At 43.4% G+C, this 26,011-nt stretch overlaps 1 protein-coding gene across 1 annotated transcript in view; it reads right to left on the reverse strand.

Moving 5' to 3' along the window:
* CERS6 (ceramide synthase 6) overlaps window positions 1-26,011 on the reverse strand; it is an 814,747-nt gene that overhangs the window by 492,611 nt on the left and 296,125 nt on the right. The window contains exon 3 of the mRNA XM_086956583.1: window positions 17,093-17,223. Coding sequence (XP_086812709.1) covers window positions 17,093-17,223 — 131 coding nt within the window. The remainder of the gene's footprint in view (window positions 1-17,092; window positions 17,224-26,011) is intronic.

A 26,011-nucleotide genomic window follows, 5' to 3' on the forward strand; every position in this document is an offset into this window, starting at 1 on the left:
AATTTCTCCCACTGCTGTCTGTTCCAATCTATTAGGATTATGGTAGACACGGGTCTTGCATTCTCTCAGACTATCAATGTCAAAGGTTACTGCCTTCTTAAAGGCATGAACATCTGGGGACATTGCACTGGTAGGGGCATAAAAATGTGATTTAGTGTATGTTGGTCTGAGAAAAAAATTAAAAGAGGCGTGTACGTCGGAATAACTCAGCAAGTTCTAACCTCAATTGGCAGATATCTGGTTTTGGGTTGGGCACAAATCCAAGGCCATTCTTTAGTATCCCGATTTGTTGTTCTGAAAAAAACGCGCTTACTCAGATTTACTACTCCCTTTGACTTTTACCCATCCACAATTGGAAGTGAGTGTGTCTTTCCATTTGAGGATGGGTTTGCCACTGTACCTTTTGTCCTCTCCTTTTCCTTGACCTCTGGCTAAAAAATGGACTGGACATTGTTGCCAGGGCAACCCAAATTGTTGAGGTGGAAATGGTGGATGGACATATGGATTCCATCTAAAGAAGAGTTGAGGATATTGGGTTTGTTGGGGTGGTGGGAAATTGCTTCTGCCTCTACGTAGGCTATTCCCCACCTCCCTGTTTGTTTGCAACTATTGTCACCGTCTATTAAGTGGTTGAAGCATCTGTTGGAGCCAGAATTCTCTGTTCCGGAGCTGTCACAGCTATCTCCTGCTCTAGGTTAGAAGTTGGGCTTAGAGGAGGTAAATCTGCAGTCAAAAGAGAAGCGTTTCTAGTCTTTTTTTAAACTTGTTTACTTTAGTCTTTGTCAAGAATTCCTTCAATTCATTGATGGTTTTATTATTCTCATAAAGTTTTTTATTGAACATTGCTGCTGTCAAATGGGTTTCCAGGGCAGTCTCGCTGACTTTTATTTGTACTAAAAGAGCGTCAGAGAGTCTCTTGGCTGTTTAGATAATGAGTACCAGACAGTCCCTCGTACATTTCCATGAAATGAGGGACCATCCTTTCCTGAATTCAAGGTCATTCAGAAAGATCTGGGGTTTATTAGAAGCTATTCGAACGATTTTGGCATAGACGCCTCACCCACTTAATAGTGGCATACTTCCTCATCAGCGCCTAACTATACCCTGGTATGATAGTACAACCAAGAAGGACTCAATTAAAATAAAGGATTGTAGTTCTTATATAAATCATAGCTGGATATGTGGCAGGGATCCAGAAGGTCACAGATAAAAATGTCCCCTGGTAAACCCAGGTAAATTTCCTTAAATAAGTGGGTACCTTAGACATGTAACTTATTTATTTATTTTATTTATAAAGTTTTATGACATAATTAAAACAGAGTGTGGGTCTTGTAGCAGAGTTGCAATGTCTCAAGAAACCCCTAGTTAATCTAACATGTTTCGGCCCACCTTAATAGGCCACATGGGTCTAAGGCCTTCGTCAGGGCTGGTTGAGTCCCTGCTAGCTAAGCAGTCATGGCGCCCCTCCCATCCTGGCATTACTTTAATTTGCAAGGCATTTCAGCTGAATCTGCTGACGCCTACCAAATACACTTCAAAGCACCCTGGCTCCCAGAACCATTTCACCACTTTTCTGACAATAATATTGAGGTCCACGCTGAATACAATATCGCGGTGCCTGGCTCCCCACACCAATTATTACAGAATCAGTAATCTTACTGAAAGTTTTTCACATTATATTTTTTACTCCAGAGAGAGCTCTCGGGCATTCAGCTGGCTAAGGCATCCCATGTTTACAGTGGGTGCTTGCCATTATCATGACACACCTTTGGTGCCTCCACACATGTAATAACCTCACCAGGTACCTGTATGAGACGCACTTATGTCTTTTTGAGTAAAAAGCCAAAAGGACTCATGCCACCCAGGACCCTTGGTTACCAGTGTATACTATATCCATTGCATACTAGTCCCATGTTTCACATAAGCAGGGGACTACCCCAGCACCAGATGTTTTATGTCAGCCTAGCACAAGATTTCTAACTGATGCTATATTTCCACCAAATTCAGTGTGTGACTACAAGAGGGAGGCTCCCGTCAGATCTGCATGATATCGGAACCACCAGAATACAGGGTGAGAAGTATAAGAGAGTGTTGTGTTCTATTTTTATGTTTATTTGCATGTTTTCCCGCTACTGCTTTATGTGAATGCACATATGTGATGCTTTACAGTGGTTTGCATGCTTCACATTATAGCTTCACAATGTAGCATGACTATATATGCATCGTATTCCCCCTTTTTCTAAAAAAAAGAATATAAGTCTGAAAAAGTACAGGGACTGTTTTACCGGTCGGAGGTTCCAACTGACTCCTCCCACTGGCTAAATGGCCTCTTGAAGTCACTACTGTTAGTACTATATTGTTATGCCAGTTACAGTTCAGCACCTTTTAACCCTATGGTGCACTCATTATGTTTTTAGGTTTCTGAAAGAAAGCCTCCTTGAGTTAGGGTGAGAGCCAGAGGCCTCATTTCTGCATGGCACCACTAGCCCTGGTGAAGACTTTAGACCACCCATGTGGGCTTTTAAGGCGGACTGAAGCATGTTGGCTTAAGTAGGCTCTTTTTGAGACATTAACACTCAACTACAAGACCCATACTCCGTTTTTAGTTTTGTCTAAGGTACCCACTTATTAAAGGAAATTTCCCTGGGTTTACCCCGAGACATTTTTAACACTTACCTTCTGGATCCCTGCCACTTATCCAGCTTTCTCTATATGAGAACTCCTATCCTTATTTTGGTTGAGTCTACCCTGGTTGTACTATCATACCAGGGGTAGATAGGTGCCGATGGACGAGGAAGCTACTTAAAAATCTTTCTACTTTGCCCATGACTGTCGCTTCTGACAAATCTATCCTAGCTGCCCATTTATGTTTGTCATTAGAGTTTGCAGAATGCAACTAGGATCCCTTTTCTCTAGCTCTCTCATTGTGATTGAAATGATATAGATATCAAACCTAAAGCAACATCAATCTGTGACTAATATCTAGTTATCACAATGTCAAGTTTAAATAGGTGCAAACACAGACCTATAGTCAAAACAGTATAGTATGAAGTGACATCCAAGTACCTTATATGGTCATCAGACTATGTTTGGAACATACACCTTGATGCAAATAATCTATGTCAGAAATTCCAATCCTTGATAAGCGATAGTATAAAAGTACTGCCATTTGACCACTTGACAGGAGAGGTCCCTCACACAGATTATCGCACAAGATACTGCCGGAGAATGTCTTGACTGCTGCCAGTGCACAGACAAGACACTACATCACACCTGATGCAGATAAAGAGCTGAGGCCAGGAGAAGGGACGCTGCCCTGTCGTTTGTATTCCTTTCGCAGGGAACACTGCGTTCACGCCTCTCGGATAACCACAGCTTAAACTGTCAAAAAGGTATGGAGTGCGTTGCTCCTCCATAAGAAAAGCTAGATTGCAATTTCTACTTTCCATGCTCTCCAAGCGTTGCACATAGAAGTAGGTTTTAGGGTGTTAGGTTTTACATGACAATTTACCGACGTTAGAAATTTAAATTTTATTCTTGTTGTTCATGCAGATGTTACAACGTGCCTATTTGCTATTTTTATTTTGTGGTTGTTTTAGATGTGCTGAAAAACAGGTTTATCCATAGTGCATAGTACATAATATTAAAATAACACCTATGCACAGAGCTCTTGAATGTACTAATATTTGTAATTACAAAAAAAACCTATTCACAACTGACGCTATTGCTTGAACAGAGAAAATCAAAGCAATGGTGAAATCTGGTAATGTCCCCCTGAATTCTCTTCCCCTCCTTTTTTCCTCCTCTTGTCCTTTACTGTGCACCCTATGCTGGCTGTCTAGATAGTGAAATCTGAGTACAAGAAATAGAAATGGGCTGTAAATAGGTATATAGAAAGGTAAAGAGTAAAGTAGAATGAGAAACCTGAAGTTAAGAGAGATAAAGATGAGATAGCAAGACAGGTGAAGTAAAAAGAGATTTATGATAAGGAGCAAAGGTGAAGCAGCCAGAAAGAGAGATACAGAGGGGTAGACAGGGGGAAAAGATGATTGAGAAAGAAAAGTAAGAGTGAATTTTAGAGGTAATGAGAGTCACAGTTAGGGAGAAGGTAGTGTAGAGATGGGCAGATTGCGAGGGGTACGCAAAGTAAGATAGAGATAAAGCAGATAGATATAATTGGAAAGGTAGAGAACTGTGGCACTGAGAAAGGTATAGAGAGATGCAAGGTAGAGATTGCTGTTTGGTAGAACAAAGGGCTAAATAAGAAGAGGTATAGAAAGGGAAGTCAGGTGAATATGGTAATGAGTCACAGTAAAATTTATAAAGAGAGAGAGGTGAAAGATAGAAAGAAAGGTGTGGGATAGAGATTATAGAGGTGAAGTACAGAGCCAGTGATGAGGCAGGGAAAGAAATGTAAGGTTAACAAAGAGCCCCAGAGAGTCCAACTCCGATTCCTAAATCTCGCCCTCATTATAGCAAAACGGTCCACAACCATGAGGTGAAAATCAATAAAACCACCAGCAATCTACACCTGGCACAGTGAAGTAGTATGCAACTACAGAGATGTACTGTGTATATGATTGATAAAATGATATCAGTATCAATTCAACTACTGGATGTGCTGTACATGCAACCAACTACTGTAAAATACTGTAAAATACCAGGATCGAAAGAGATGTAATGTTTAAATGTTCTTAATGGATGCACTGGATAAAAAAGAAAATCAATAAAGTATGTTTAAAAAACTAAGACAGATAACAAAAGAGGGAGAGTTTAGATTTATAGATCTATAAAAAGGGAGAGGTATAGAGTAAAAACGGAGTGGAGAGGGTTGGTTGTAAGAGAAAAGGAAAGGCAGAGAGAGATGAAAGAGAGAGAAGGTAATAGAGAACAAGTGGTAGAGTAAGACAGTAAGGGCCCGATTCACAATGGACAACTTAGAGTGTAGTCAGTTTACTACTTTTGGGTATTCACGAAGGTAAGTTACTTCTAGTAACTTTATCACTAGTAATTTGACTAGTTGTAACTTTACTACTTGTACCTTTACTACTAGTAGGTTTACTAGAAGTAAAGTTGCTAGTAGTAACTTACCTTTGTGAGTACCAAAAAGAAGTAAACTTACACTTAAGTACTAAAGAATTTAGTCTAAATGTACCTTTGTGAATCTGGCTCTAGGGGCCTAAAGAGTAAGGTAGTGAGAGGTGAGGTGGAGGGAATAGAGGTAGAAATAGAGAAAGGAGATGGAGAGGTTAGGTAAATGGAGAGGTTAGGTAATGATAGAGAGAGGTGACATAGAATGAGATGAGATAGTGAGAGAGAGAGATATGTGGTAGGGATATGATGTAGAGGGTGAAGTAGAGGGTGGTGAGGTGTCTGAGGGCTGGGAGAGATAGAAAGAGGGAGATATTGAGTGTATAGATAAATATGGTTACAAGTGATATGTTTGAGAGAAATGTGAAGGAGATGCAGTGAGCAATTGAGGCACAGGGTGGAAAGGCAGGCAGGCAGTTAAGATAGCGGGAGAGACTTTGAGATGTAGGGGTAGACACAGATGGTGGTCGATAAAGAGGTCACTTGGATACAGAGAGGTAGAGGGCGGTGAGATACCGAAAAAACCTGGCATATAGATTTGCAGAGGTAGGTGTAGAGAGAGAGAGGGCAAAGTGGCAAAGAGAAAGAGATAAAGTTGAAGATGTGAGGTGAAGTGAGGAGAGAGAAATATATTTTTTTAATGCAATTTTCACCCGTTGTCTCAGATTCCAAGGGTTAATGCTGGAGAAGCCTATCATGTCCACATATTAAATGATAAATGAATGTGTTTTTTATTCACACCATTACCGCTTTACCAGAAGCTCCCAGGAGAGTGGGGTCCCTGAGCAACTGCCTACTTTGTCCATGCATTAATACAGCTATGTGTCTTTCACCCACTTATCTTCCTTTCCAAACACAGATGATTTAGATATATGGTGCGCTGTAGGTGACTGGGTGCACCAGGAATCGTTATATTCACATAAAGCGTGGAGGAAAGAAACAATGAATGGAAAAAAGATAAACAAGCATTTGCAATGCAATAGGTCTCGCAGCATTAAAGTTTGAGTTATTGGCATTGTGTATGACAATGCGTTGCATACATTTTTTAGTAAACTTTGAATTGGTGAGCAGTTTGAGTGTGTGCAAGAGTATGCTGTTGCTCACAGCTGTTATTATTCACACAGCTCTAATGATGCACCTCACCACAGGGCTAACGCAGTTATTATTCATAAAGCCCAGGCGGGCCATCACAGCAACATTGGATATCTCCGGAATTGTATTTTACAGACTGACATCATAGCACAGTTATTCGAAGAGGAAACGAGCAGCGCACAGCTGGCGAACGCATCCCCTCAGCCGGAGCGAGCCTTCAAAACACAGATGTCTCGACGAGAGAGAGAGAGAGAGAGGAAGTCGGGGTTCAAGGGAGCGCTCGGTCCCGTGGACTCTGGTCTGACCTGGGCTGGGCACCAGCTGCACGTGGGCACTGTGCAACAGGGGGGCACAGTAGTACAAGCGGCAGTGCTTAATTTGTAAATGAAAGAGTGCCGGTGCCCGAAGCTCCTGCTGAGAAGTCCACGACAAGATGACGTAAAATTCAAACAATTCACGGGGATTAAGGCAACTGGGACTGCACCAATCTAATTATTGGAATAATGTAAGCCAGACTATGGTGCACAGGACCGGAGGTTCAATACCCCTAAACCCCCTAGGATGAGAAACCCTTCAATAACAAACCCACTAATATTGTCTAGCACCCATCATTATATCACAATCATCATTTCATTTTCATTTGAATTCAGCAAAACACAATTCAAAGGGCATAGCATAAATCAGTTATTGTCATGATATATAACACCAACCCAGCATGCACCAAGCTCCGAGGGGGCCACGAGACGGGAGAAGCCCCGAGTTGCTCGCGTCTTGGGCGATTTGCCCTGCCTTTGTGGGCTCTGGTGTATGGGGATTTCTCCTGTTGCAGCCCTGCGCAGGCGGGCTCCGCTGGGGGATATTTACCTTGCTTGCCCGGCTTGGGTTGTGGGCTGCTGCCTTTGCCTCAGGGGGTCCCGGTCCTGGATGTTTCCGCATGCTCTCCCTTCCCGCTGGCTGACGGCGTGTGGCTTGTGTGTTCCTCTTTTTGGGATTCGCTCTGACTATCTTGTACATGGTGCGGTGTACATTATGGTTCTGGGTGCGTTGGTTCTGTCGCCTTACGGCTCGTAGCCTTCACTGTTCCGGTTTTGGTGGACTTGCTCATGCATGCACCCCACGTGGTTAACCTGCAGCGTCACTGTCTCCGGTTGCTGTGCTATGGGTCTGGCTTCTGTTGGTGCGCCGTACTCTGGGTGTGGGTTGGTCTATTCCTAGAGGGGCTTCAGGCAACAGGTTTTATCTGTATTTGCCTGCTGCTTTCTGGGAGGTTTGCGTTTGATTTTTTACCACTCTGGGTGCGTTTGTTTCCCCCTTTGTGCCTGGTGTTGTCGGGCCTGCTTCTCTGCGGGGAGTCTCTGTGACCTATTGGATCCACGGAGGAGGACGCTACGGCGCGCGCACTCCTAAAAACGAAACCTATGGTGGGGGCGGGACTTCCGTTTTGTGAAGCCCGCGCCCACCGAGTGCCTGGAGGAGCAGTGGTGACGCGGGGCTCCTATGCCCGCGGTCGGAGGCTGCACAAGTCCGGAGTGCCGGTGAGCGGGGAAGGGGGGATGCCTGTATGTGTGCGTGTGTGTGTGTCTGTGTGTGCGATGGCGGAGGGGTGGGGGGGGGAATGTCTCTCCGTGCGTGTATGTGTGCTTGTGTATGTGTGTGCGCATGCGTGCAGGGGGAGGTATGCCTGTGTATGTTTGTTGCGCTTCCCAGGAGACAGCCACGGCACGCGCGTTCACGCGCGCGTGGCCTGCGCCGATCGCCTTTTGAGAGATGCGCGCGGCCAGGTGCTGTCTCCTGGGAAGCAGAGTCACTCACAATAGATCTCGGCGAGTACAGCGCTTACGCGCTGTATCGCTACGAGACCTAAAAAGCATGTTTTACTTTTCTGTAACCTACTAACCAAAGGGATGTAGATTCTCTACAATTCAGACACTCCTCACACAAACACTTGGGAAAAACACAAAAATAAGGTATGTATATGAACAGCGTCCGTTGATACTCGAAAGTCCCCCTGGCACCTTCCCGATCCAGACTATCAGAAGACCCTGGCCCAGATGATGGCGGACTATCTCACATCCAACGCAGCCTCTGCCCTATTCTGTGGGAAGCCTTAAAACCTACAATCCGAGGGGTAGACATAGGTTTTTGCGCAGGCGAAAGGCGTAAACACATAGCACAATTGGTTGAATTGGAAAGTCACCAGAGGAGCTTAGAAGCTCGGCTCATCACTGACTTTAGCTCATTCCTCCAGCGCAGCTTACTCCTGGTGCAACATCATATACAGCAAGACCTTACCAATTAGGTGAAAGCAATATGGTTAGCATTGCAACATTGGATTTACCAATGGGTGGACAAATCCAGCAAAATGCTCCACAGACTGTGCCAGGCTGCGAGGTTTCCTGCGAATTTCTCAACACTCCGAGGGTTGGACGGGACCCTGTGCTCGTCTCCCAATGATGTAGCCAGGGAATCACACAATATTTTTTGTTACTCTACACTCGACAGGAATAGCTATCCGAGGCCCTGATTGCCGAATTTCTAAGGGACATTCCTCACTGTACGATCATGGATCATATGCAAGATCAGCTAGATACCCCCATTACAGTAGACAAACTCAGTGCAGCACGGGCCAATATACGCCTGGTCAGGGCACCCAGACCCAACGGATTCCCCGCTGACTTCCTCCGGCCGTAAAGGAGCATGCTCGGCCCACACTTACTGGAGTCAATACATGCAGCCTTTGACCAATGCATATTGCTCAGGATTGGCGACATGCTGAGATTGACTTGTTTCTGAAGCCCGGCCGTCCACCAGAAGATCCATCGTCGTATCGACCTATCTCCCTTATCAACTTTGAGCCTAAACATTTGGGCAAAGTCCTTGCAGACTGCCTTTGTGCCTGTATTCAAGAATTGATCCACCCGGATCAGTCAAGCTTTATGCCACACCGCTTCACCCGCCAGAACATCCGGAGGGTCCATAATGACCTGGTGAGGGCCACGGAGCTGGACGCCCACCGGCTATCTTATTGGCCGATGTAGATAAGGAGTTTGACTCCCGCTGAGGCATGCACTCGCTCCCCTAGTCCGCTCACTTGAAATCGTACCCGAATTTCATCCTCTTGAAGGCCGCTTATTTATGGGGGATTTGGGAGAACACAAGATCCGCCAGATCTACCAGACACTGACCACCCACACCCATACAACGCTATACAAGACTAGGGGAGCATGGTTTGAGGACTTACCTGACTTGATTGAGGATGATTGGACAGAAGCCCTGGCCAGCCCACGGGGTGCGGCGGTGTCTACACAATACCATCTCATCTAATTCAAGTAATTGCACCGCGTATATTTCACACAATCCCGCCTATGGAAAATTAGTGTCATCCAGTGCCCCATGTGCCTTAGATGCAAGAGGGACGAGGCAACCTTCCTGCACACAGTCTGGAGCTGTAGCACATTACAACCATTCTGGCGTAAGAATGCGTCCTGCCTAGACCAAGTCCTATCGTAGGATCTCCCATTTGACCCACAGTTGTTTCTACTCCATAGTATGGATGGGATCGGTGGGAACCAGTAAAAGCAACATCTGCTCTTCCTAGCCCTCACCCTCACCATACAAGACATTGCCAGTTGTGGAAAGGAACGTCACCTCCAAACATAGGTGGGTGGAAAAAGGCCCTAGATAGATGCATGGGAGCGGAGATTGCGGTTTTCCAGGCTTGGGCGGCTCACAGATGCATTGAAAAATATGGTCCAGTTAGGCGCATGACCGGGGCTTAGATCTATCCGCTGCCTTCCACAGACCCCTCATAAAACTGCCCTCCTACATACAACAGATTTTTGAGCAGCCTAGACTATGTAACGCTACTGTCCAAACTCACCCATATTCAGATTTGCAGAGCTTCATGGGGTCTGGGATTATCTGTGCCATGTTTTGGTTATTTTGCCAACAGGTTTTGCAAGCGTTACAGTTTCAAGTATATGAAGGTACCCCTGATAATGTATGTCTTTCAAATGTATACAGAGGGCCACCGCCCATTATGTACCAAGAAAATTCAATGAAATATTTTTTTTGTTTTTTTTCAAATACTGTGATATTTCAAAGTTTCATTGGGGCATGAATTCGCTAGTTAAGTTTACATGATTTTCCAACAACTTGGTTTGTCTAAAAAAGGGGTGCTAATCCATTAAAAACACGTAAAAAGAAACAGAGGAAAGGGAAGCAGATTTGGCACTAGTCCCTTTGAGTTTGGCAGTCCTGCAAAGTTTTGAGTGCCCCCAGGTTGTGAAAGACAGGTAAGTAAGGTTGCTAGTACTCTTGCTGCTTGAAATGTTATCAGCTCTTAAAAACAGTGGTGAATCTGACGCATTATATTTTCCGGGTTCATGGCTGCTATGATGGCCTGACGGCAGGATCGAACACCAAGTTTATTCCCTTCGCCCCACAGCAGTATCATTCTATTGCTGAGTAGGACGGGGCAGACACATACCACGTGCTCGATCGACTCCACGTGATCAATCGACTCTGGGGTGCTCCCACACCATCTGCACATGGTGTTGTTGCTTGAAAGGTGCCAATTTTGGTAGGTGGTACAAGAAGGGCCATTCGCCCAGCCTCAGATCCCAAAAACATTTTTTCCATAGTGTTGCATAGGTGCTTGGAGAAATATGGTACCTCTGCTCCGGGCTTGTACCCCGACAGGACCGTCCATGCATGTTTTCTGAGTGCCAGTTGTGCCCTGTCTGAGTGAAAAGACCAGAGTCGGACTTTTTTATGCATATTTTTAGAACCTGCTGGGATGGGTTGGATCCGCAGTGATCGTATACGTCAAGCCTTTGAAGTGATTGATCTAGATGGCGTCAGTGTTTTTGGCCCGCTTGGGTTGACAATATTTCTTGCTACAGCCTAGCCTCCAAACTTCCTTCCCTCAAGTTACAAAGTTTATTGTACAGCTTACGAAGGAGCCGGCCCCAACACCACAGTGGTATGAGAGGCCAAAATCGAGTCTTATTTGGGCTGGGGATGAAAATTCTAGTAGGTGCCAGACTTGCTTAAAAATTCTTGTTGTTATTTTGTTCACCATATGAAAGTCCGTACCCAGCATTATCTCCTGACCATACCATAGGTAGTTGGTAATTTTGGCTTTTATGACTGTTAAAAGCGGGGTTAAACTAGGGCCAGATAACTGCCTCACCAGCTTAGTTAGGGCTACCTCAAATGACAGAGCTTTGACCCAGACCACCTCCTTCTGCTTGGAAAAAGTGCCCTTTGCGCCCATACAAATCCCCAAATAGTTGTAAAATGTCGAGCATTCTATGCTTTTGCCATTGAATTGCCATCTGCTAATCGTCGACTTCCCTTTCCCGAAGGTGATAGCCTTGGTCTTTGATAGGTTTAGTTCCAGTTCGTTGCTAATTGTACAGGGAAGCAGCTGATCGAGTAGCCTGTGCAAGCCCACCCTATTGTGGCTCAGTAAAACAAGGTTGTTTGTGTATAACAAATTGGTTATACGAGTTACGGCAATTGTAGGTGAGTTGGCGATGTCCAGGAGTTGCGATAAATCGGAGATAAAAAGATTGAAAAGAAAGGGGGCCAGCACGCAGCTTTGTTTGACGCTGCAGGATGTTTGTATTTTTCTTGAAACATGAGAACTTTATGCAAATCCAGTTGGATTATTCCCCATTTTTGCAGTTTGTACCATAGCAGATCCCTGGAGACGCGGTCAAAGGCTGTTTCGAAATCAACAAAGCAGCAGTGAAGTGGCATTCTTGAAACTGATGCTTTTTCCTCCTTATGGATAGGGGAAGCAGATTACTGATGGTTCCTGATTTCACCACAAAACCAGTCTGATTGAAGGGCAGACAATGTTTTTTTTGTGCCCAGGACAACAGCTATTCAAGAAGCAAACTTGCTAAATATTTTGATTCAACGTCCAAGAGAGCTATCATCCTATAGTTTTTTGGGTCAGCTCTCCTTCGGCCTTTAAAAATTGGATGGATTCCTTCCCAAGAATCTGAAATGTGGTAACTAAACCAGCAGTAGGAGAATAGAGGGGCCAGGTGATTTGTCCACAGCTAGAGGTCTGCTTTGTACAGAGCTTGGGGAAAACCATTGGGTCCTGGGGCTCCGTCTGGTGGGGAATTGTTTATGATTCATAATATTTTTGGTCTCAGCTCTTCAGGTGCCTTTAATGCCTTACACAACAGCTCGTCTTGCTGGCGATGGTGTTCACAACTTGTGCCTGAACAGCGTTTCTTCTTGCTGGTCTTGGTATTTCTGATAAAAACGGTGGACTTTTCGCCATTTTTATGTTCTTTAAAATGATCTATTAAAAGGATACCAACTCTGCTTCACTCTTGTTGGCACTGCATTGCCCTCTATAACCTTGTGTCCTCCTGTTAACTAGCGACCGAATTGCTTTGGATTAGGGTTTTTGCTAGTGTGTACTAATTTTAGCAAGAACTGATTGGAATTTTTTTGTTTCTCTCAATGTATCGCTTGCCTAAATGACTTTTGAGCTTGCATGAACATTTTGACTAACTGAGCATCTCCAGGGTTCTTCCTGGCCTGTCTTAAGGCTGAGTTGCATAGAATTTTTGATCTTTTTTGTCTCAACTGAGATAAGTAATGAATTACTTACTAACGGTTTTCGTGAGGAGGATGGGAATTTATTAAGCAGTTGTTTTGAGAAGAACTCCCATGCTTCAGTTGGTACGATGTCGGCTTGTCTCCTTGCTTCTAGAAGAGTGATCTGACCATTTTAGCCTTTTGAGGTTCTCTGTATAAATTCCGGATGTTGTTCAACTAATTGCTGTGTGCCTGGCGACACTGAGTGACAGACTGATTACTTGGGGGAGATGATCGCTCTCTCATTGTGGTGCAAGGAAATAATTCTCAATCAGGGAAAGCACTTTGTTGTTGCTTAGTGTATAATCTAGAAATGAATGGATGTGCGATTGGTTCTTGTCCAATTCTGCGGTGTATCCATGGGGAAACGGACGTTCAATATAGTATAACCAAGATTATTAAATTGTAGGACAATGTATTCTCCTAATTTACTGGGCCTGTTACCGGCAGGTTTTGTTTGATCCATGAGATGTGATAAAGCCATTGAATTTGTCTCGTCGTGATCTTCTATTGTATTTTGGAAGAGATTCATATTAAAATCACCAAAGATTAAACAAGGGTTACTTCCATGTTCGCTTATTAGTTTGCAAGTTTGTTACTTTATTAGATAAAAATTTCATCATAAAAGTGTACAATTTATACAGTACATTAAAAAGAAAAAAGAAAAAAGCAGGTGCCCACCAAATCTTATATAAACATACATCATCCCTTACTACTCGATTTTCTTTAAAATTGCTAAGATGTAAATGTCCAGCACAATTAAAAAGCTAAAAAATGCAAGGACCCGCCAATCCTATGTAAACATACAACTTTGCATACAACTCGATTTATACAATTGCTAAATTGTACAATGAATCGTTGTCAAGAGAGCCATTAAAAGACATATCCTGCCATGGGGCCAGCTGGTGGTTGGGTGGGGTGAGGGGTGAGCATGGACCGCCTTATACGTGTCTGCCACGCACTACCCAGATATTTAGCTACCCCACACACCATAGCAATGGAGGACGAATCAGTGCAGAGGACCCGAAGGGCCATTTTGTGACATCTAAGACCCAGCCCCTTACAAAGTGGTTTTAACCATATCTTCCTGGCAACCCTATATGCCGGGCAAGCAAAGAAAAAATGAGCCACAGACTCGTTGGGGGCTGCACAACCGGGACAAGCTTTTTGTAGAACACCCGGATCTTTCCACCCAGAAGAAAAGTCATTCACCGGTAGGGTCCCAAGCCTCAGTTTTAGGTAAAGTGATCTGTCCAGTGGTTTCTCTATGTAATCAAGGAAGGGTTCGAGTTTTCTTGTCCATTTGATCTCCAGAAAATGCTGGGAGAGAGGGCCCCCTTCACTTCTGCGTATGGCCATCTCCTGTACCCACTCCCAATAGATCTTCTTGATCACTACCTTGGGCGGCGGTGTTTGGCTCAACCATGCTTCACTTAGGCCCAGTTGCACAACCAGCTGTCTAAGGTTACACAACCACTTAATCTTATTGCCTGTGTTGAGGAGAATAAGTTTGTCTAGAACTGCAGTATAGTTATGGAGCTCCTGTGTCCTTCTCAGACGCACCCAAAAGAGAAGTGGACGCAGACGCACTATATCTTTTATGGGGCGCCTGCCTAGGTCTAACCGTAATGGAATTAATGGGGTGGAGACTGGGAGGGCCACCAGATCTCTCATGAACTTATTTTCAGACGAGGCTAGCTCTGTTATATTCTCAAACCCCCACAGCTCAGAACCATATAATGCTGCCGGCAATACTTGACCATCATAGATTGCAAGAGTCGGTGCCGCAGGTTTACTAATCGATTCCCGCTGTTCCCTTAAGACCACCCCCGAGACTCTTTTGTGGTTTAATAACATTTTTGCCAAATGGTCTTTCCATTTCATCGGGCTGTTTACCCTTACACCCAGATTAGATTACACACAATCTGGGTAAGGTGTTCCAGTTTTGCCTTTTTCTCTCAGACCTTTGGAGAGATGTATCATTTGATCAGGAGCACTTGCTTGGTGGAGTCAGGGCTTCTCACTCTAATGCCGATAACCGTCTCTTTGAATTCGAGCAGGTTGACTTTTAGATTTAATTTACAGGCTACATAAATTGTAAGCCCGCCCGTAGTCTGCCATACTTGTGAAACTTTGTGGCTGGAGACATGAATTCCAGATAGCCTTCTATGGGAATACTTGCCTTCGACCATGTTTCCTGAAGGAATATGATGTTTTATATATTTTAATGTATCCGGCAATTGCGATTTTGCAATGTTCCAAAAAGATATTGTAAGATCAGAGTGGAGACTATTATAGTCATTCACAAAGATAGAAAACATGGGTTCATCATGTGTGCAAACTATAATACTGCAATGTTCCCACTATCATCTAACCTCATAAACTCAGATGTTGTAGTACTATTACTGCATGTATGGAATTTAGGGGACACCAGGGGTTCAGCTGCTTCCCCTGGCTTGCCCCTTGAGACCCCTGGCACTACCTTTGCGACCACTAGACTCAGAGGTTGCAAAAGCATTGCCTGGAACACATGGGTAGCTTGTCCTAATAGACGTCAGTACGAGCTCCATTTTCCTGGTTTTCTGTCAATGTACTTATTTCACAAATAGGGAATAATATTATTCACTATTAGTATAATAAAAAATGAAGTACAATTACCTGAAGTATGACCCTATCTGGTAACTAAGTTAAGTAAAAAATGCTTTTATTGTATGTTGTATGCGTACTTGCAGGTGAATGTGTTTATCTGAGAGTGTGTGAATGTATGTGTAAGCATGTGTGTGAATCAAAGAAAGGCCAAATGGTATGTGATGTCACTTCCGCTACCCCTGAGATTTGGGTGAATTCACGCCCATGTATTAGTCCAGGGAAATACCACCTTGTATGATATAATTATAATACCTGATCCTGGGGCAAAAATACTAACAATTAAATCCGGCCAATTTGGAATGACCCTACAAATGTATCAGGAAATGTAAAACTTTTTCATGAATCAACTCAGCTGTGTCTCTTTTTGCACAACTTTTAGACTGATAGTGCTGCAAACCTTTGGGGAGATGTCTGGTGTTTATATCTTTTCACTGTATGCCGCTGTTAAGTATTTCACGAACATTATAACATGCTTAATCTATGTAAGTGTAGTATGGTAATTCACAAACATTCAATGCCAAGCAGTTCTAAGTGCACATGGTAATGTGTAGCAAATGTATGTATATTGCTGACCTGTACCCGCTTTGCTCATGCTAATTGCGTCAGAGCATGTAGTACGCCTGTTAAGAGTTTTACAAAAATTGTGGGTTTTCTTGGAAACAATTACTTTATACTACTAAAATATTTTTGTAGTATTTATCTCATCTTCTGGTTTCTCATTTCTGTCTCTCTCTCTCTCTCTCCCTCTCTCTCTCTCTCTCTTACACACAGAAGCATACACACAAATACCACAGAAAATAATGGTACATGTTGCCATATTTTTGGCATTACACATGCTTTACCAATCATATTCGAGTAACATGCATAGAGGCATACAGGGCATACTGCACATGGTTTGTAAATGATAACAAAAATATGGTTGCGGTCTGGTAAGGTGGATTTGTAGAGCACCACTTGTCACCCATGCAGGTATCCCCGCGCTGAGTAGGAGAGAGTAGGCGTGTGCTGAGGGTTGGCCGGTGTACAGGCATTCTCGATGGTTCTGCAGGATCTGATATGCATTGTATTGGAATCCCAAGCAACTCCTCCATTACGCCTTGAGAATGGCCAATGGACTAAAATAACTTCAAAGACAATGTGAACAAATAGTTACTAATTATTGTGTTTTTCCACTCTGTGAACTATCCGTATATATATTACATAAACTTAATTCATTATTTTTTCCAGTTAGTAGCTTGATCCATGCTTCACAAATACTTAGAGAGTCATTATAAATACTTGTTTGGTGGTTTTTCCTGAACAATTTGGTGATAATTACGTGATATTTTGCATAACTAACTTTGTGGTATCTCACGTGCAAAAACTAGGGCATACCTCCAAATTGTAGTCTTACACGATGCAGCCAAGGGGGTTGGCTTCAGGAGAAAATGTCTCCTATGAGACATATTCTGTTCAAACCACCTCCTGCAAAACAGTTTGTGTTCTACTCGGCCCCCAACAGAAACAACTGAACAAAATTGTGCAACCACCAAATTTTCAGAAATTCGTGCAACACAAAATTTGCGGACTCTTAGTTCTGACGTGAGGGTCCCAAAATTGTCCAATGAACTAAAATCAATTATCCTCTACTTACATGCTTTCACAGAAGCGTGTGATCTTGCTGGGCTTCTCTTGATTCCGTCTTTGTCGAAACCAGCGTTGGATGCTACGTATGTCCCAGTCCAGCTGCTTCGACAGCCCATCCAATCTTTTCTCATCAGGGTGCTACAACGCAAAGTTGAAGTGATTAACTACAGCGTATTGCAACTCAGCAAAATTAGGAATATCACTTGTAATCAAGAGACACTCCAAATGACATACACTACATAAGAATAACAACAAAACAATATACAGATATTCCACATGGGCCTTAATTTGGATATGGTCAAAATGGGGTAAGACTTATCAAGTCTACCTGCACACTGCATGAATACTATGTTTGCGTTCCATTAGTTCATTATTAGCCTGTTACTTTGAGAATTATGGTGCTAATTGAAAAATGCAGTTGACGTACAACCAAGTGTACTGTTTACGAGTGCATGGTACAGTGTAAAACATTGATGCAGGGTAATGTCACGCAAGTTTGAAGGCCATGTTCTACATTGCTACCCCTGTAATTCATGTAGTCAAACTGCTTGAAGTCTCATCCTCTAACTCACATCATGAGTAGGTGGGTGATATGGTTAGTGCTAGAGATGACTCAAAGGTGATGAACCACATTTCATATGTAACAGGGAGACAAAGTAGGAACTTCAATATGATTGTAAATCATCTGTAATCAACCAAAGGATTTCATTGCCAGATATAAGTCATCAATCCAGGCTTGATCAGTTGATTATGGCAGTCTGATGTTTTCTTGCTTAGAAGTGAATTTATGAATAGTATTTGGGATGTAGTTAGACTACCCCGTGCTGCTTCTCGGATTGTAAAAATGGTTCAGGATCTATAGTCTGTCCTTGAGAACAACTTCAAGGCCTTGGGCTTGCAAGGCCGTTTTACACACTGGTCCAAGGTAAGACCGTGAAAAATGGTTCAAAATGTTGAATATAATATTACAATGCTAAAAAGTCAACTTTATACAAGGAGAGAGTAATCTAAATTATGAAAATGCTAAAAGGAACAATTTTAATATTATGTTGATAGAACTGGGGCTCCTAATTTTGAGAACCATATTTTTTTTCTTTTTGAACGTCTAGTTTTGGGACATCTGCTATGGGTTGGTACCCTCCGGTGGAGTTTGTGTAATAAAACAGTTTTGAGAGGTAACTCTAGTGCCTACCTTTTAAAATAATGTCAGATACTGTCCAGCTGTGGAAAAGTGCTCCTAGTTGGATATATGTAAACAACTGTGCATACCTATGTGCTTACGTGTAGGCTGGGCGAGGAAGATTATTGTCTGACCCAGCTTTGCATCTCAGAACAGGTAAGACTGGGACCCAAACTAAATTAGTATTATTTAATTGGAGACCATAAAGGATTGCACTATCCCTTTTTGGGTATACTATAACGTGTAAGGCTTTTTAAATTTGCACTACATGTGTGCATTTTGTTTCACTATAAATCTAGATTGGATTGAAAAATATGTGATATAAGGGTGTGAGTTGCTGCATTGTACATATATTATTGGGGATGTAATCCAAACACAGGTTATTTTTGATAGATCAGGAGCCTTTCACAAATTAAATAATGTGGCATATATCTCGTACCCAGCGTTACACTGGTTCACTCCCTGAACAGTGTGCTCGGAGAGGTACTTGTGCTGCTGCCAAAGCTGACAGATCAATGAACCCCTGTAAGTAATAGGCCCATTCCAGGGAAATTAGGCTTCTCTTGATAGAGAAAGGGGATTGAGCAGAATTCTCCACAGCGGTTATCAGCACCTCCCTACAACCCTTCCTGCAAGAAGAGCTACTTACAGTAAATGAAATCATCCTGAGCTACTATTATTATTACAATGGTAACAGTTCCACATCAGAAAATATTACTTCAGTGGCTACCATATGTTAGCAGTGATCACCTCATTCTATCAGGCAAGGTTGCAAGCAGTTATTGAGAAATGCTTTATGAATTTGGAATGCCTCTCTATAGTTAATGCATCCATAACTGCAATGCCCCAGGCACCAATGTAATAATATTAGTAATAAGTCTCACCAGTGACACATGATTGAACAATCAAATATCATCTTTTCGATGTTGGGATACAGGCAATAATTCAACCAAGCAAAAGCTTCTAATTTAGTAGGCTGGGATGCACACTGGGGAGCTACTTAAAAGAAGCTGGATAGCTACTTGTTGCAGAAGCCTGTATTAGAGGATATTCCCACATTAGAGAAAAGGACCTCTGTATTCAGTCATCAGAGGAGAATTTTTTGAAGCCTTGGCTGAAGAAAGCATGCCAGCATGGGCTGAACTTGACAAAGAAAGGGAAATGTGCCACAACTTTGAAGTTGCAAGTTACCTTTTTGAAACCTTTACGGAGAGCAGTGCGGGGTTGGACAGGCATTTCACTGCTACCTGTAAGGGACTGAAAGGGGTGATATGGCAGGATCATAAGAAATTTTGCCTCAGTTTTCAAATTCCCTGCAAAGTCTCAGAAAGCTGAGGAGCCTTCAAGAGCATAGGATGAACTAGCATGAGCTGTGGTACCCATCTCAGATGTCTGAGGAGCCTTGACTTGTAGTCTGAACCTTTTTTGATCCTCTCCAGGGATGATTGCACCAACTCTCTGACCACTCTCTGGGCCAGTAGAGGGTGGACTTGCTAGAGACCCTGAACGGGGAGAACTTCTACACTTCTATGGACTGCTCCAGTTTTGGGTACCTTAGGAGTAGGCACTGCAGTCTCTTGCTAGACACACAGGTAATCTAGAAGTGGCAGAAGGCCTGGATGGCAAAGAGAGCGATCTGTCTTGAAGCACCTTGGAGCGGTTTGCCCCCAAAATCCAAATCCCTACAACAATCTCCTGCTAACAGAGAGAAAGCTGCAGCTCTAGAGGCTGTGGAAGGCAGAAGACATTTCTCATCAATGACTCTTGGAGGTTAGGGGAGTCTCAAGGACACTACTAGAAGAACAGTGTAACAGGCCTCTTCACTATTAGGCAACTGGGCCCAAGGTATCGCAAAATGAGTTAGCCTATTATGCACAACATTTGTGCAGTTGGTGCCCTGGAGCTTGGGGCACACACAGCAACGTGGAAAAACCAAATGTCCCCATTCCCACAGGAGCCTCTTTAGCACGGTATCCCAAAGTAGACCTTAGTGTTTGCGTACATTATTACAATTTTGACCCTGCTTAGAAGTGGGGGCCATTAAGCATCGCCACGGGGAATGAAGAGCACATCTCTCTTGCCCCATTAGAAATCCTGCCATCCGCAGTGCAGTACTGTGGTTGGGGTCTCCCCTGAGAACCAGAGGCTTCATAGACCTCCTACCTGCACCCTTGGAGAGGAAGCGTGAGGAGGCAGGCAGAGTGCAGGATTAGCAGGTACAGTCATACTCCCCTTCTCAAGCACTAGGAGTATTATTCTTGCCCCAAGTGCAGAGGGAGGCAAGAAGGTAGAGCGGGACTTTACTGATTCCATACTGGGCACTGGAGAGCAAGTGCCAGATGGCGGGGAACCTGGAGGTGTGGGCAGGGGTCAAGGAAACCCTCTCTGGAAAAAAAACACAAATTATAAAACACTGCACTTTAAAGATTCCAAGGCAATGAAGGCTACATCAAATTACTGAAAGAGAGCCGTGTGCAAGAGGCATGACCCATAATGCCCTGGGGCCTTAAATACTTGCTTATTCTTTTTTTAGATGTTTCCAGAAGGTACAGGAGCATTAGCACCCTACTAAACGTTTTTTTTGATGGGGTCACCTTGAGCAGCAATTTGCCCCCATAAGCTCCCTCTACAGGCAGTCATGCACATGGGAATGCTAAGTATTGTAGGAGGGAGAGTTGATGGGCTCTCAACTGAAGCTCTGCTTTTGTCAAATGATTTCTTGGGCGTAACGTTTGTAAATTTTTCAGGCCTTATGGACCTTGTTTATTAAGAGGTCTGAGTAGTGTAAAAATATAAACTAGTTATTCAGTGAATTTTCAATGATGATAAGTAAAGTCAAAGTCAATAGTTTGACTTGTGTAATGTTGATGGAAAATTCTTAAACTGTTGTGAAAAGCCAGAAGGCTAATGATATTCAACATAACATTGATTTCAAGTCTGTAGGACTGCTATTATCATTGTGAACATGGTGAAAAATTCTGTAGGTCCACATTTTTAGTATTGCATATATTCGTATTTTGTCAATAGGTATACCTAGTCGGTATTGCTTGTTTAGGTTTTAGCTCTACTGATGTATGTATGGTTCATGTCGCCACAAAACTAAGGGGTTTAGTCAAAATGTAAGCGGTAAGTTGCCACTCTGGCCTTTTTTAGGATATGTGATTTGCATCTTGATTAGCTTGTGACACCTATTTTAAAGGGGTTCCAATGGGTATTTCCACATGCCCATTTGTAAATATTTGTAATTTTGTGATAGTATTCAGTTGTTTTTTTTTAAAAACATCTACTTAAACAAATATATATTCAGTCTTAATTGAAAAGTTTGGCACTTTCCCTGGGCTTAGGAGGGGATGCGCAGGCAGGAGGAGCAAGGGGAATGGCAAGTGCAATCCACTCCTGGAACAGGAGCAGTGCACATTGTATTTCAGTCTGCTGTAATGAAGGAACCAGTTCAGCTACTTTTAATATTATTGTTTATTCATGTATCTATTCATTTAATTTATTATGGATTTTATTAACTATAATTGTAATATTACTTAATATTAGTTGTTAACTTATTTAATTTTTTGTTATTTTTCACGATTACAGAGTTCACTCCACCAGGCTTAAGGATTGGTGTAGAGGAGTCAAGATTGAGCACTAGGTTGGGCTGCTCAATATGAGTGGCACAACCCCTATATATATCTATATCTAATATATATCACCTACTGGCGGTCGCCAGTAGGTAGTTATAGTTAGGACCTATTTTCCATAGGAAATCCGCAACATTCTATTTCCAATAACTTTGGCACCGGTTGATGAATCTTCACGAAATTTTCAAAACTTGTGTGGCGCTCCAGTCCGCTCCTATCTTGAATGTTTCGGGGCGAATAAGCAAGCGGGGGCCAAGAAACAAAGGGGGGTCTCAAAACGTGTTGTCCCCATGCAATTTTCCATAGGGAATTTTGGCCGCGGCTACAGCCCGAACTGCTGAACGGAATTACTCAAAATTTAACAAAGAGGTAGCCCTTGGTTCAGACTCGTGCCTTTTGTTAAATGGTGTAAATCTGTTCAGTAGTTGCTGAGAAAATCAAAAGTAAATACACATATATATCAATGGCCGCTGTAGATCCGCGCACCCTGTGCGCACTCTGCGCGCACCCTCCCGATCACGAGCTGAATGTTAATTGGCTGTCAACACTCCAAACCAGGAAGTGTTGGCAGTCATTTTGTGCCTCGGTAGAACCGAGGCACAAGAAATCAGTGCAACAAGTGCGCAAAACGTAAAAAGGGTGCAGGGTAGAAACTCCCTGACGCCCTAGGCCTGATTAGGGGGTCCCACAAGAACCCCCAGGGCAAAATACGTGCAGGGTGTGCGGATCCTGCTGTGAAAAAAAAACGAAGTACGCTTCATTAATAATTAGCCCCCGAGGGGTCCAAATCCCCTGGGCAAAATATTGAATGTAATGGGGGGCCCAGAGGGACCACCACCCCCGGGGGCTTTTATGAAATATGTGCGGGGGCTAACAGGCCCCCCTAGCCCTGGGGACCGCCACCCCCGGGCTACAAAATACATGGGTGGGGGGACTCAAACCCCTGGGGACCGCCACACCCCGGGGCTTCAGTAGTAAATGGGAGGGGGTGCTCAAAGGTCTCCCCAAGTCACGGGACCACCCCCCGGGACTTTGTATATTGTGGGAGGTAGGCCGCGTGGCCCCCCTCTTGGAGCCCTCGAGGGACCTGGGGACCACCACCCCCCAGGGGAGGCTCCTGCAGTGTCCCGGGGTGCCCACCCCCAGGACACTGCTGTTTGCTATGGCAGGGTGGGAGCCTCGTGGCTCCAGCCCTGTCAAAGCAAACTGTGGTTTGGATTTTGAAAGAGAGAGAGGGAAACCTGCTCTGTCTTTCAAAATGCAAACCAGACTGCTTTTCCACACGGGGAGCTGCATGTGGAAAAGCAATGCCGGCTCCCGAAGGACGCGGGGAGCCGGCGGGACCATGGGGGCATTGGGGCTCCCCCCATGGTCCCCAAAATTGTGTATAGGCCCCAGGGGATGGGGTCCCCAGGGAGAATAGAAATTAGTGGTAGGTGCTAAAAGAAAATTTACAGTAAAATTAGGAGTCGCACACCCAGCGCGGAGCTCAGCGCAGCCCCCTAGTGTGAACGCACTGGGTGCGCGACTCCCAGTGCGGCCGCCTGGTGTTAACGCGTTAGGTGCGCGACTCCAAAACGCGCTGGGTGCTCGAGTCCAAGCAAAAAAATTTTAATATTCTTTAAATATACATCAAGCTTATGTGTTTAGATCTTAGGTGGCTATAAAAAGAGCCCTTGTGTTTATTGAGAGATTTTGGTACATATAAGTAAGTACCTATGCAGAGTTTAAAGTTGATGAGGAAGACTCCGTTACCCTCATCTGTAAAACGTACACCATCTCTCCTATAGATGCCATCCATATTAAAACGCAGATTGTTGTGGTAAATGGACCACATCCTATAATCTCGGAGATAAGCAGAAACAGCTTTATTGACATGTTTCCTAGCTTCCTCAATCTGTGGACAAAATTGATTGGACCAGTTCCATTTCTGTCTTTGGCATATGTTAGAATAGACAAAGGCAGTTTGGGGTAAAAGTGCCATCAATTCTCCAAAGGTGTCCTTCATAAGCATTTCCAGACCTACCCCAGTCAAAGTGCCTGGGTCATTGCCACCACAGTGCACAATTATGCAGTCAGGGTGTTGGAGATGCAAAAAGAATTTAACCAATGGCATCAATTTGGTGCCACTTTAAACCTCTCTGTCCAATCATTTAATGTCTACATTTGGCAAAGCTAGGTCGTTGTCAATACCTCTGTTCTCTGCATACCTTTGGCTCCAGAGAATATAGCTGTGTCCCATAATCCACACTCTAAGCATCTTGAAGGGAGGTCTGGATGCACTCAGAAGGTATCTGTATGTGAAATGGGCAGTTTGAAAAGTAAGGGTTTTCTAAAATGGTGGATAAGATGCAGTTTTGAAGAAAGAAGAGACATGATTGGCTGTTTGAGAACATTATAGATTGAAAAGTAGGGTGCATGTTTCTGTGTTTTAAAAGCATGTTTCTTATTGGCTAATAAAAACTGTTTGAAAGAAACGTTAAATCGGATAAGCTGATATTTTGAAAGGTCAAGAACACTTGCGGTTTGGAAGCAACATTGTGTGCTGAACTTTTGACCTGTGTGTTCAGTTGAGTGTTCCATGAACTGTGGTAACAGACATTGCGCAGAGTGGGGGTAGGGTTGAAAGTTATGTCAATTGGAAAGGGTTGAAATGTGTAACCAATAGAAATGTGCGTTAGCTTTTGAATTAATGTGGGAAGCAATGTGATTTGATATTTACATGTATATGTGTGCAGAATGAGAGGGAAGTTTACCGTTTTTTGGTTTTGCTAAGAGCAGTGCACTACGGACATTCTGTATAAGAAAATCTGGTGTGTGATTCAGATACTTCTTAATCTACTAATCGATTTGAAAGGTGAGTTATTAATTTGTGAGTTGTTGTATGTGGTGCCTTTGTTTTTAATTAGATTACTGTGTTTCTCCTGCTACAGTCCAGGGAATAGTCTTAGTTGTCTAGAATCACACTGTGAGTCTGTGTGTACTTGTGCAACCATTGTGACAGAAGCATGTGTTTACTCCATGTTTTTGCTGAGACATATGTGCCTAAAAAGCTATCTTGCTGTCAAATTTCAGTACTATTAGAACCTAGTGATTGCTTATACATTCGCAGAATGTGTCAGGCATTCACACTAGAGTCCAGTAGTGAAATGTGTAGAATGCATGCAGTCACCTTACCCCTTACAGTCTAGTGATTTTCTCCTGTTAAAGTCCAGGGAACAGTTTTGCTTGTCTAGAATCACACTTCTGCAACCATTGTGACAGAAGCATGGGGTTACTTCATGTCTTTGCAGACACGTAAGTGCTTAAAAAGCTGTTCTGTTGTGACATTTTAGTAGTATTAGAACCCAGTGATTGTTTATGCATTCGCAGAATGAGTCAGGCATTCACACTAGCAGTGCAGTAGTGAAATGTATAGAATGTATGCAGTCACCTTACCCCTTCCAGAGTAGTGAGTTTCTCCTGCAAAAGTCCAGAGAATAGTCTTTCTTGTCTAGAATCACACTGTGAATCTGCGTGTATTTGTGCAACCATTGTGGCAGAAGCATGTGGTTGGTTCATGTCTTTGCAGATACATAAGTGCTTAAAAAGCTTTTCTGTAGTGACATTTTAGTAGTATTAGAACCCAGTGATTGCTTATGCATTTGTAGAATGAGACAAGCATCACACTGTGAGTCTGTGTCTACTTCTGCAACCATTGTGACAGAAGCATGTGGTTAATTCATGTCTTTACACACACATACGTGTTTAAAAAGCTGTTCTGTTGTCAAATTTCAGTAGTATTTGAACCCATTGATTATTTATGCATTCACAGAATGAGTCAGCCATTCACAGTAAAGTGCAGTAGTGAAAGGTGTAGAATGTATGCAATCACCTTACCCCTTCCATACTAGTGAGTTTCTCCTGCTAAAGTCCAGGGAACAGGTTTGGACCTCTAACTTAGATATACCCCCCCACTGGTCTCTCCATGCACTTGGTCCGACCATTATTTCATTTCCTTTACCATGGCCTACACTCCTTCCACTATGCTCTCCCTGACCGGTAATTTCTGGGCCAGAAATTGGAAACGAGCCAACATGGATGATTTTCACACGCTCCTATCAGTCTCCTCCCC

The sequence above is a fragment of the Lissotriton vulgaris genome, chromosome 2_1 (assembly GCF_964263255.1).
Source record: "Lissotriton vulgaris chromosome 2_1, aLisVul1.2, whole genome shotgun sequence".
Classification (NCBI taxonomy): domain Eukaryota; kingdom Metazoa; phylum Chordata; class Amphibia; order Caudata; family Salamandridae; genus Lissotriton; species Lissotriton vulgaris.